Source organism: Lepisosteus platostomus, chromosome 1 (genome assembly GCF_059453375.1).
Source record: "Lepisosteus platostomus isolate fLepPlt1 chromosome 1, fLepPlt1.hap1, whole genome shotgun sequence".
Taxonomy (NCBI): domain Eukaryota; kingdom Metazoa; phylum Chordata; class Actinopteri; order Semionotiformes; family Lepisosteidae; genus Lepisosteus; species Lepisosteus platostomus.
In genome coordinates, this window is record NC_142611.1 from 63,109,666 (window position 1) to 63,120,666 (window position 11,001).

At 53.9% G+C, this 11,001-nt stretch overlaps 1 protein-coding gene across 2 annotated transcripts; it reads left to right on the top strand.

Annotated features, from left to right (window-relative positions):
• Positions 1 to 376: 376 nt before the first annotated feature.
• On the top strand, positions 377 to 7,675 carry endou (endonuclease, polyU-specific). 2 transcript variants are annotated; one of them, XM_088633459.1, is made up of 8 exons: positions 377 to 534; positions 1,317 to 1,439; positions 2,391 to 2,556; positions 3,164 to 3,369; positions 4,330 to 4,443; positions 4,542 to 4,648; positions 5,412 to 5,554; positions 7,195 to 7,675. In XM_088633459.1, the coding sequence occupies exons 1-8, from the start codon at positions 474 to 476 to the stop codon at positions 7,307 to 7,309; spliced, it is 1,035 nt and encodes a 344-aa protein (XP_088489585.1). In that variant the 5' UTR covers positions 377 to 473; the 3' UTR covers positions 7,310 to 7,675. The 2 variants fall into 2 exon arrangements, with proteins under 2 accessions (XP_088489585.1, XP_088489586.1); XM_088633460.1 differs by lacking the exon at positions 1,317 to 1,439 and having other exon boundaries at positions 378 to 534.
• The last annotated feature ends 3,326 nt before the right edge of the window (positions 7,676 to 11,001 follow it).

Sequence of the window (11,001 nt, forward strand, 5' to 3'; positions counted from 1 at the left end):
GGGACATCATGACCCGTTTCTCTTGAAGATTAAGGCTCCCTATCAGCCCTGGTGGTCAGTCATTAATAGGAGCTTTAAACGGGACCTATAATTTTTTTTATGCATGTTGCTGATGGGTATGGTCCTGGTAAAAGTCAGGATATTTGAAAGACTTTTGCAAGAGGAAAACATCATGCTTTTAGTAGGACCTCTGTTCTTCTGATGGACACTCGTGTAGTGTAACAACACACCATGTGCTGGTCTGGAGGCTCAGGGAGTCGGTAACTTGTTGTTGACTGAACGTCTGCCCGGTCTGCCTGTGCATGCTTGCTGTAATCTCCCGGCGCCTCACCCTTCCCCGTCAGATGACACCCGATACCTCCCGATTGGACAGAGCACAGCTCTCCGAGCCCTGCGATTGGCCAGAGCTCGCCCCTATAAAAAGGAGCAGCATTATCTAGTGTGTAAGGATTTCGGCTTGGGTCGTGACGAAGATGATGAAGACCCTCCTGCTCCTCGCTCTCAGCCTCTCTGCTCAGGCTCTGAGCCTAGGCAGTAAGTACAGCCCTGTCTTTCTCTCTTCTACACCCGGAAGATATGCTGTTCAGTTCTGACAGTGTGGAATTGCCCTGCTCAGGGTTGAGTTTGATGTTCTGTACTCTGTAGTTTGAAGTCTTTCTTTACCTAGAGGTGTATAGACTGTTTCAGGAGAGACTAACGTGACATGCAGTTTAGGAAAGGGAGTTCATCTAAGGGTGGTACAGTGGTGCAGTCCTGCCTCACTCTGGGGCTCCGGGCTCAACTGCTGAGCTGCTTGCTGTCTGTGTGGGTTTTCTCCTGCTGGTCCTTTCCTCTCACAGTCCCAAGACGTGCTGGTGCGTTAACTGGTTTCTGGGAAAACTGGCCCTGATGTGAGCGTGTCTCTGTGTGCCCTGCAATGTACTGCTGTCCTGTCCAGGGTGGACCCTGCCTTCCACCCATTGCTTGCTGGGATAGGCTCAGGCTCCCCTGCTGCCCTGTACTGGATGAAGCATTTAGAAGATGGAAGGATGGACCGATGGATGGAATTCATTAACCGAAGGAAAGAAAATATGCCAGAGATTTCTTTCAAAAAGGCAGACAAAAAAGTGACGAGTGTGCAGGTTGCGCTATAGCCTGCATTTCGACAGCACAGCCTCACCTGAAATCACCAGCCACCAGGCTGTGGCTGTGTGCCTGGCAGAGTTCGGTCTGCACGGAAGCCAGCTCCACACGCCTGGGTTTGCAATGTGTGACCGGCGGTGCTGTGCAGCCCCTGTGCTGCTGAGTCTCAGCTCCTGTGCTGTTGTCCCCGCCAGACTCCCTGGACTCCTGCGAGGGGCGCTGTGGCTACGGCACAGATTCCTCCTCCTCCTGCCAGTGCAACCCAGCCTGCCAGCGTTTCGGGGACTGCTGCGCAGACTACCAGAGCGTGTGCACGGGTGAGAGGCGTCCCTCCCTCTGTGTGCGGGGGGGGAGTGAGGGGCGTCCCTCCGTCTGTGTGCGTGGGGGCGAGAGGGGCGTCCCTCCGTCTGTGTGCGTGGGGGCGAGAGGGGCGTCCCTCCGTCTGTGTGCGTGGGGAGTGAGGGGCGTCCCTCCGTCTGTGTGCGGGGGGAGTGAGGGGCGTCCCTCCGTCTGTGTGCGGGGGGGGAGTGAGGGGCGTCCCTCCGTCTGTGTGCGGGGGGAGTGAGGGGCGTCCCTCCGTCTGTGTGCGTGGGGGCGAGAGGGGCGTCCCTCCCTCTGTGTGCGGGGGGGCGAGAGGGGCGTCCCTCCGTCTGTGTGCGGGGGGAGTGAGGGGCGTCCCTCCGTCTGTGTGCGGGGGGAGTGAGGGGCGTCCCTCCGTCTGTGTGAGGGGCGTCCCTCCGTCTGTGTGCGGGGGGGCGAGAGGGGCGTCTCTCTGTGTCTGCAGGGACACGGCCTTTGAGTGAAAATGCAGCTGTGTAGCATCTCTAAATTGGACTTTTAGACGCCGTGTCTCACCTGTCCTCCTACGCTTTCTAGAACAGAGTTAGGCAACACTGTCCTGGACTGCGGGGCGCCCACTAGTACTAGAGGCACCTTTTCAATTAACACCTGATCTGAAAAACAGGTGAATGGACTTATTGTCGGCTTGGCTTAATTGGTTAATTGGTAATTGATCCTTGGTTCAATCAAGTCATTCAAGTCCGAGATGGAACTGAAGGCAGAGATAACTGCGGCACTCCAGGGGCAGGGCTGCCAGCCCTGTTCCAGAACAGCACAGCGCGAGGAAGGTCGCGACATACACTCACCTGGCTGCCAGTACCTGAACGATTCCAGCTTTCCGTCATTCAGTCTCTCTCTCCTCCTCTTTTAAACAAACTGGAATCGGCGATTATTTCACTCATGTCTTCCTGTGCCCTCCTCTCTCCCAGGGGCCTCCTCTGCGCTCCCCATCACGGACGCGGAGCTGCTGTCTGTGGCCGAGCTGCTCTTCGCTCTGGATGAGAACAAGGCTTCTCCGGCCCTGCTGGTCATCAGCCCCCAGGCGCTGGTGTCCAGCTCGCAGACCAGCACCCAGCAGGACCTGTCTCCTGGCCCGTGAGACATGCTGATGCCCTCGGCTCCTCCACATTCCCTTACCGCTCGTACCCTCCCTTCCTACCCACCATCTCGCCGCCCTCCTACCTGACTCTCGCTTTCTGCGTACCTGTCTCCCTCTCCTGCTGCCTGTCTCACTCCCTCGCTGTGTCTCACTCCCTCTCAACCTGTATCATTAGCCCTCTGCTCGTCTCACTCTCAGCCCGTCTCGTTGTTCCTGTGCCTGTCTCCCTCTCCTGCTGCCTGTATCACTCACTGTCTGATCCTTCTATGATCTCACTCTTCAGGCTCTGGTATCACTCTGTCCGTCCGCCTGTCTGCGGTGCTGAACCCCCCCTCGCTCTGTCCGTCTGCCTGTCTGCGGTGCTGAACCCCTCTCGCTCTGTCCGTCTGCCTGTCTGCGGTGCTGAACCCCCGTCCCTCTGTCTGTCCGCCTGTCTGCGGTGCTGAACCCCCGTCCCTCTGTCTGTCCGCCTGTCTGCGGTGCTGAACCCCTGTCCCTCTGTCCGTCCGCCTGTCTGCGGTGCTGAACCCCTGTCCCTCTGTCCGTCCGCCTGTCTGCGGTGCTGAACCCCCGTCCCTCTGTCTCTCTCTGCCCCGCTGGCAGGCTCTTCAGCCTCGTTGACGAGGGCTCCCTGTTCTCGAGGCCGACGTTCTCTGCACTCCTCGCCCTGCTCGACAATTACCAACGGCAGACCGGCCTGGCGGAGAACTTCAGCCCCGCGCAGCTGGCCGAGCAGGAACGTTTCCTGATGGAAGCAATCAGCAACACTCAGCTGGGCCAAGAGCTGTACTCCTTCCTCTACAGCAAGAGTACTGTCTCTCTCTCTACACCTCCCTCTACAGCCAGAGTACTGTCTCTCTCTCTACACCTCCCTCTACAGCCAGATTCCTGTCTCTCTCTCTCTCTCTCTACACCTCCCTCTACAGCCAGATTCCTGTCTCTCTCTCTCTACACCTCCCTCCTCAGCCAGAGTACTGTCTCTCTCTCTACACCTCCCTCTACAGCCAGAGTACTGTCTCTCTCTCTACACCTCCCTCCACAGCCAGAGTACTGTCTCTCTCTACACCTCCCTCTACAGCCAGAGTACTGTCTCTCTCTCTCTCTCTCCACCTCCCTCCACAGCCAGAGTACTGTCTCTCTCTACACCTCCCTCTACAGCCAGAGTACTGTCTCTCTCTCTCTCTCTCTCTCTCTACACCTCCCTCCACAGCCAGAGTACTGTCTCTCTCTACACCTCCCTCTACAGCCAGAGTCCTGTCTCTCTCTCTCTCTACACCTCCCTCCTCAGCCAGAGTACTGTCTCTCTCTCTACACCTCCCTCTACAGCCAGAGTACTCTCTCTCTCTCTCTCTACACCTCCCTCTACAGCCAGAGTACTGTCTCTCTCTCTACACCTCCCTCTATAGCCAGAGTACTGTCTCTCTCTCTACACCTCCCTCCTCAGCCAGAGTACTGTCTCTCTCTCTCTACACCTCCCTCTACAGCCAGAGTACTGTCTCTCTCTCTCTACACCTCCCTCTACAGCCAGAGTACTGTCTCTCTCTCTTTCTCTCTCTACACCTCCCTCACAGCCAGAGTACTGTCTCTCTCTCTCTACACCTCCCTCTACAGCCAGAGTCCTGTCTTTCTCTCTCTCTCCTCCTTCCTCTATACCCAGAGTCCTGTCTCTCCCTCCAGCAGTTAGACCTCTCTCTAATTGTCATTCTATCTGAATGGCCGTCTGTGTGCCCTCAGTGCCCAGCAGTGTGTCTGTGTGTCTGTGCCCTCAGAGCTCTACAGCTCCATGGAGGAGTTCCTGCAGGATCTGAAGATGATGTGGTTCGGCCTGTACTCCCGCGGCAAAAACCAGCTCGACTCCAGCGGGTTCGAGCACATCTTCGCAGGTCAGTCTGCCCTGTGTGCCTGTAGGAGAGGCCGGGCATTGGGCACGACTCGGCGTGTCCCTGCCTGTCTTACAGATGGCCTGTCTGTCTGTCTGAAGGGGAGATTAAGAAGGGGAAGGTCTCCGGGTTCCACAACTGGGTCCAGTTCTACCTCCTGGAGAAAGAGGGGCTGCTCAACTACTACAGCCACAACTTTGACGGACCCGTGAGTATGATGACATTTGCTTTCCCTTTATTTAACCACACAAGTCTATTGAGATTGAACTCATCATTTACAACGAGACCCAGTGATGCTGTCTTGCAACTAGTTCAAGGGGGCTACAGCAGTTTCCCACCTGGGATTTGAACCCGTAACCCTGCAGCCCGGAGTCCAGAGGCCCTGGCCACTGCACACTTACTCCCAGCATTACTCGTACTGCTGCTGACGCTGCCACTTCTGTAAATACTGCTGTTGTTACTTCTAGCAGTAGTGCGGTGATGTGTTACTGCTAATCCTCCTGTTACGGCTGCCACAAGACCACCAAGTATAGTGTTAATAATAATCTGATTTTATTGTTGTCACTGCTCAATTGCAGAGTATTAATAATGTTGATTCTGTTGCAGCTATTGCTATTACTGCTGTCATTTCTGCTGCTGTTGCTCAAAACCCTGCTAGGACCATTGGGATTGGGTGTCCGAGCTGAAATGTCATCCTATGTCTGACTGCACCAGTGTGAAGTACCTTGTTGTTGCCAGCAGGTGTCAGTATCGCTCAAGCAATAGTAATTAGTGTGCATTCTGGGACACAGTTGCTTTTCTGGGATGTCCATGCAGCACATTTGACGTCTTTCCTGGTTGTGGAAACCTCCCTTCCTGTCCCACATTTTCTAACTGTCCTTGCATTGTTCGCTTTCTGTTTCCTTCTGCCTTGTCTTTTTCTCCACCACTTACCCTGTCTTCTGACCCCTGACTTCTCCTGCTCTTTGCAGTGGACAGGGTACCCCGATGTGCTGGGCATGCAGTTTAACTGGGACGGCTACTTCAAGCAGGTGGGTTCTGCCCTGATTGGCAGCAGCCCGGAGTTCGACTTGGCCCTCTACACGCTGTGCTACATCGCGCGACCGGGCAAGCAGTGAGTCTCTTGTCCGCCCACCCTCCTGCCTGCCCGATGCGGTCAATCGTTCGTGTGAAAGAAACGGGGGTCTCCAGCCCTGACCCCTGAGAGCTGGTGTAGTAATAATGTAATAATAATAATGTTTCTTTATTAGCCCTATACAATTTCTTGCATTAGGAATGCGTCTTTTCACATACCCCAGCTTTTTTCTCCAGGGAGACACAGACACAGAGACAGGGAGAGAAGCTTGGGGTCAGAGCACAGGGTCTGCCATTGTACGGCACCCCTGGAGCAGTTGGGGTTAAGGGGCCCAACAGAGTAGGATTCCTCTGCCGGCCGCAGGATTTGAACCGGCAACCTTCCGGTCACAGGCGCAGATCCTTAGCCACAGAGCCACCGCTCCGCCCATACTGAGGGAACCATAAGATCACCTGCCACCAAAGGTCTTTGCTGCATGTTGTTGGTGAGCAACCAGGCAGGTTATTTGTGAAAGTCAACAGTTTTAAAGGTCATTTGTTACACAGATTTCAAGACTCCTCACTGTTCGAGCGCTGAGGTCCCTCACTTGAACCTAAACTTGCTTGCTTCTCAAGCAGAGTGCAGATACTCCCAGTCTTTAGAAGCTGGTGATTCAGAGTGACCTGTGGACCTTTTACATCTGTTCCCACTGTGCGTGTGAGTCACAGCATGTGTGTCAATGTGAATATATCAGCATATGTGAGTGTCTGTGTGTGTATGCCAGTGTGCATGCCTTTGTGTGAAAGTGTGTGCCAGGGTGTGTGCACCAGTGTGCATGCCAGTGTATGCCAGGGTGTGAGTGCACCAGTGTGCATGTCATTGATTGCCAGTATGCATGTCATTGTGTGCCAGGGTGTATGTGCCAGTGTGCATTTCATTGTGTGCCAGGGTGTGTGTACAAGTGTGCATTTCATTGATTGCCATTGTGCATGTCATTGTGTGCCAGGGTGTGTGTGCCACTGTGCATTTCATTGTGTGCCACTGTGCATTTCATTGTGTGCCAGTGTGCATTTCATTGTGTGCCAGGGTGTGTGTGCCATTGTGTGCTAGGGTGTGTGTGCACCAGTGTGTGTGCCATTGTGTGCTAGGGTGTGAGTGCACCAGTGTGTGTGCCATTGTGTGCTAGGGTGTGAGTGCACCAGTGTGTGTGCCATTGTGTGCTAGGGTGTGTGTGCACCAGTGTGTGTGCCATTGTGTGGTAGAGTGTGTGTGTGCACCAGTGTGTGTGCCATTGTGTCCTAGGGTGTGTGTACCAGTGTGTGTGCCAATCTGTGGTAGGGTGTGTGTACCAGTGTGTGTGCCATTGTGTGCTAGGGTGTGTGCACCAGTGTGCGTGTCAGTGTGTGCCAGTGTGTGCCAGGCTGTGTGTGCGTGCACTATTGTGTGGTAGGGTGTGTGTGCACCAGTGTGTGTGCTATTGTGTGGTAGGGTGTGTGTGCACCAGTGTGTGTGCCATTGTGTGCCAGGCTGTGAGTGTGTCAGTGTGTGCTAGGGTATGTGTGCACCAGTGTGTGTGCCAGTGTGTGCCAGGCTATGAGTGCGTCAGTGTGTGGTAGGGTGTGTGTGTGTCAGTGTGTGTCAGGCTGTGAATGTGCCAGTGTGCGTCTAGCTTTCACAGATTGCCTGGCATTGTTCCCCAGGTGCCGACTCAGTCTGGGAGGGAAACCTCTGGTCATCCAGACCTACACCTGGGACAACTCCTTCTATGGAAACGGAAAGAAATTCATCGCCTCTGCCTACCCGGTCTCTCCTTGAGCACCCCACTCTCTAAGCACTCTCAGTCTCACTCTCTGAGCACCCCACTGTCACTGTCTAACTGTCTGAGCACCCCCACCCTTTGAGCACCCCACTCTGTCGCTGTCTGACTGTCTGAGCACCCCAGTCAAGGGAGATATTCATTTTTCTTAATTCAACAAGCTTCATTAACATGAGCAATGAAAAGCAGTGTTCCCAAAGCAGGAACAATTGGTAAACATCAACAAACAATTCTAGCAACGTGGTATTATAGGAGAGACTCTCTCCCTGTCATCTCACACTCATTCTGACTCCTCTGCAGTCCCTCTTCCTCAGCTCCTGGCTCCTCTCACATTACTGAAAAAATCAATAAAGATTTCAAATTTATTAGGCAATTTTTTAAATGTTTTTTTTTATAGCAGCAATTGCACATGAAAGTACGGTCTCGTGAATAAAATGTAGGACACAACAGTATAGTATATGGCTGCCCAGCCCTGTTCCCAGAGAACCACAGTGCAGCGGGTCTCAGTACTGACCCTGGTCCTGGAGAACCACAGTCCAGCAGGTCTCAATACTGACCCTGGTCCTGGAGAACCACAGTCCAGCGGGTCTCAGTACTGACCCTGGTCCCGGAGAACCACAGTGCAGCGGGTCTCAATACTGACCCTGGTCCTGGAGAACCACAGTCCAGCAGGTCTCAATACTGACCCTGGTCCTGGAGAACCACAGTCCAGCATGTCTCAGTACTGACCCGGGTCCCGGAGAATCACAGTCTGGTAGAACGTATGGTCACTCTAAAGTCCTCAATCTTAAGAGACTTGGACCACCTGTGGACAGCTGCACCACATTATCTCGTTGGTTAAGTGAGGGCAGTTCCTGAGAGCAAGCAGGCTGCTGCGGTTTCCCTTCCACAGTCCCACTGAACGGTTGGTAACTGAGCACCTCATCCACTCCAGCGGGCAGAGTCAAACAAAGCGCGGACCGGTCACCCTGGTTCACCTCCCAAACCCAGCCCGGGAAAAAAAACCCTTTCAACCCTCTCCGTTAGAAAACACAAACGCCCTTCAGAGAAAACGAAATAATAGATCCGTTTTCTCTGAAGCTGATTTACAAACGCACGAGAACAAGCGAACGATTTACTGGTAGATTTAGAGTCGCGCGGGCATAATCGATTATCTCTGGCGGCTCGGGGGTTTAGGTACAATCCATCGCGCGCTCAATGGGCCTTGAAATCGCAGTTTATGTGTCTCGGGCTGAGGAAACAATGGCGACACGGACCCCCGCCGCGACACCAACGGCACTTCTGGCTTGGCGGGGTTCATACGGATTCAAATTAGTGTGGAAAAGGGGGGTGTGGGGGTCAGTCACACACACACACACCCCACTAATTCGCATCAGCTGGCCCGATCAGCAGTATCTGTGCGCCCTCGGGGAGGGCGGATTGGGGGTGACTAAAGGGATAACGCGGGGTCTGCCGAGTGTACTAACAACTCGCGCGTCTTCTTTTTTTAAAATGAGCCTTTTTGAAGAGATTAGTTTCCGGAGTATTATTTAGTTTTAGAGGAAAACTTCGAAAAGAAGTGTTGTATTGGGGGTATCTGACCTGAAATTTGTGGGCAAAGCTCCGACCCATTTATCTGTAGGACCCAGGTAAACGCCAGAATCGAGCAGTAACCTAACGTTTACGGGACACCGCAATTCGGACAAATGACGGGAAACGAGAAGGGGAAAAAACGAATTATTAATTATTTAAATACTGAGATGGGAACGGGAGGAGAAGGAGAGATGGGAGAGAATAAAAGACTTTTCAATTTACAATTGTTCCTCCGGGTCCCGTTAGACTGAGTAATCAAATTAGAGGGTCTACCCCCCAACCCCCTCCTCCCAAAAATCTCTTTACCCCTCCAAACCGTGCGCCACCTGATTTCCTTTTAATTATATTAGACCGCTCTCTCCTCTGTGTCATGTTAATGCCCCGGGGCTCGGCCAGCTGCCGGTCTCCACATTCGAGCCGCTTTCCAAAGCGGGACCGCGGGGAGAGGATGAGACGCAGAGGCGGGGCCCGCGGGCGGCGGGAGAGGAGGGGGAAGCCCCGGTGTCGAAGTTTCGTGGTGCCCCGAAGGAGCGGCTCCGTCAATGGGACACGGGAGACAGGCCGAGTCGGGGCTCTTCCAAGGGTCCCTGTCACATCGGGTCCCCCTCCCCTCTGCCCTCCGGAGGGTGATGAGAGACCATGAAACACGAGGCAACTTGATTTCCCCCCTTTTACATTTTTGTCTTTCTTTTCGCTGTTTTTGTTCTATAAACAATCCCCCGTGTTCACCAGAGAGACGTTTTTCAGATTCACAGTCGCCTTTATTCCGAGAAAATCTTCATTGCCAATACCCCCGGGGAGACAGAGCGGTGGGGGTGGGGGGGTGCTTTTTGTGTTTTGTAGGGAACAGCGGAGAGTTTTCATGTGTGCCCGGCTTTGTTTAGTTAACCCGTGTCACAGAGACGATCCGAACTCAATTTTCTGTAACAGGCAACCATTCAGTCAGTGTTCACCTCTCCCTCCAGTACCCCGTGTTTGCTCTGATTATATAGCGCCTTTCCCTGAAGGGCAACGCCGCGACTCTCAGTGTTGAGTTTCCTCGGTCAGCGCTCCAGCGACCGCCCTGGCACCGTCACCGAAAATTTTTTTCCCCGGCTAGCTTTAGTGCTCTTGTGGAAATATAGGCTGTTTTTACACCCGTGAAGTAAAACAATAAGACAACTGAAGCTACTGTAAACGCTGGTTTGGTAAGGGAGTTAGGTGGCCTACATCACACCGCGTCAGTTCAGAGCTGTATCAGTAAACGGGTAGTAGGCGTGTAGGCTCTGTGTATTCGCGCATACAGGTATAACTACCCGCGCGGCGGTGTGCCAAAATACACAGGCTTTCCATTGCACTTGTGCATATGACAAATAAACTGAATTGGAAACGAAAGTGCCAATGCTACTGCGCCTCTGGACACCCTCATCCTGTCGTTGGGAGTGGCAGCATCTCGCTCCTCTCTCTCTCTACCCATCCTGCCCTCCTCCATCTCGCTCCTCTCTCTCTCTCTACCCATCCTGCCCTCCTCCATCTCTCTCCTCTCTCTCTACCCATCCTGCCCTCCTCCATCTCTCTCCTCTCTCTCTACCCATCCTGTCCTCCTCCATCTCTCTCCTCTCTCTCTACCCATCCTGCCCTCCTCCATCTCTCTCCTCTCTCTCTACCCATCCTGCCCTCCTCCATCTCTCTCCTCTCTCTCTACCCATCCTGCCCTCCTCCATCTCTCTCCTCTCTCTCTACCCATCCTGCCCTCCTCCATCTCTCTCCTCTCTCTCTACCCATCCTGCCCTCCTCCATCTCTCTCCTCTCTCTCTACCCATCCTGCCCTCCTCCATCTCTCTCCTCTCTCTCTACCCATCCTGCCCTCTTGTCACGGACGTCCAAAGGGACGAACCGTGGGGAGCAGGAGAGCGGAAAAAGACCCATATGCGTAGCGGCGAGACGGGAAAAAGATCCGGGCTCATTAGTGCAAAGAGTTCAGGAATGCCGTATAGAAACCTATGCCCTCAGGGAGCGGACGTGGGGCGCCCTGGTGCTAGGCGGGTCTCAGGACATCCGAATGTCAATGCTGAGCGAGGACAGAGTGCAAGACCCTGAAATATATAGCCCAAGGGAAAGAGAGGGACCGGAAGGACAG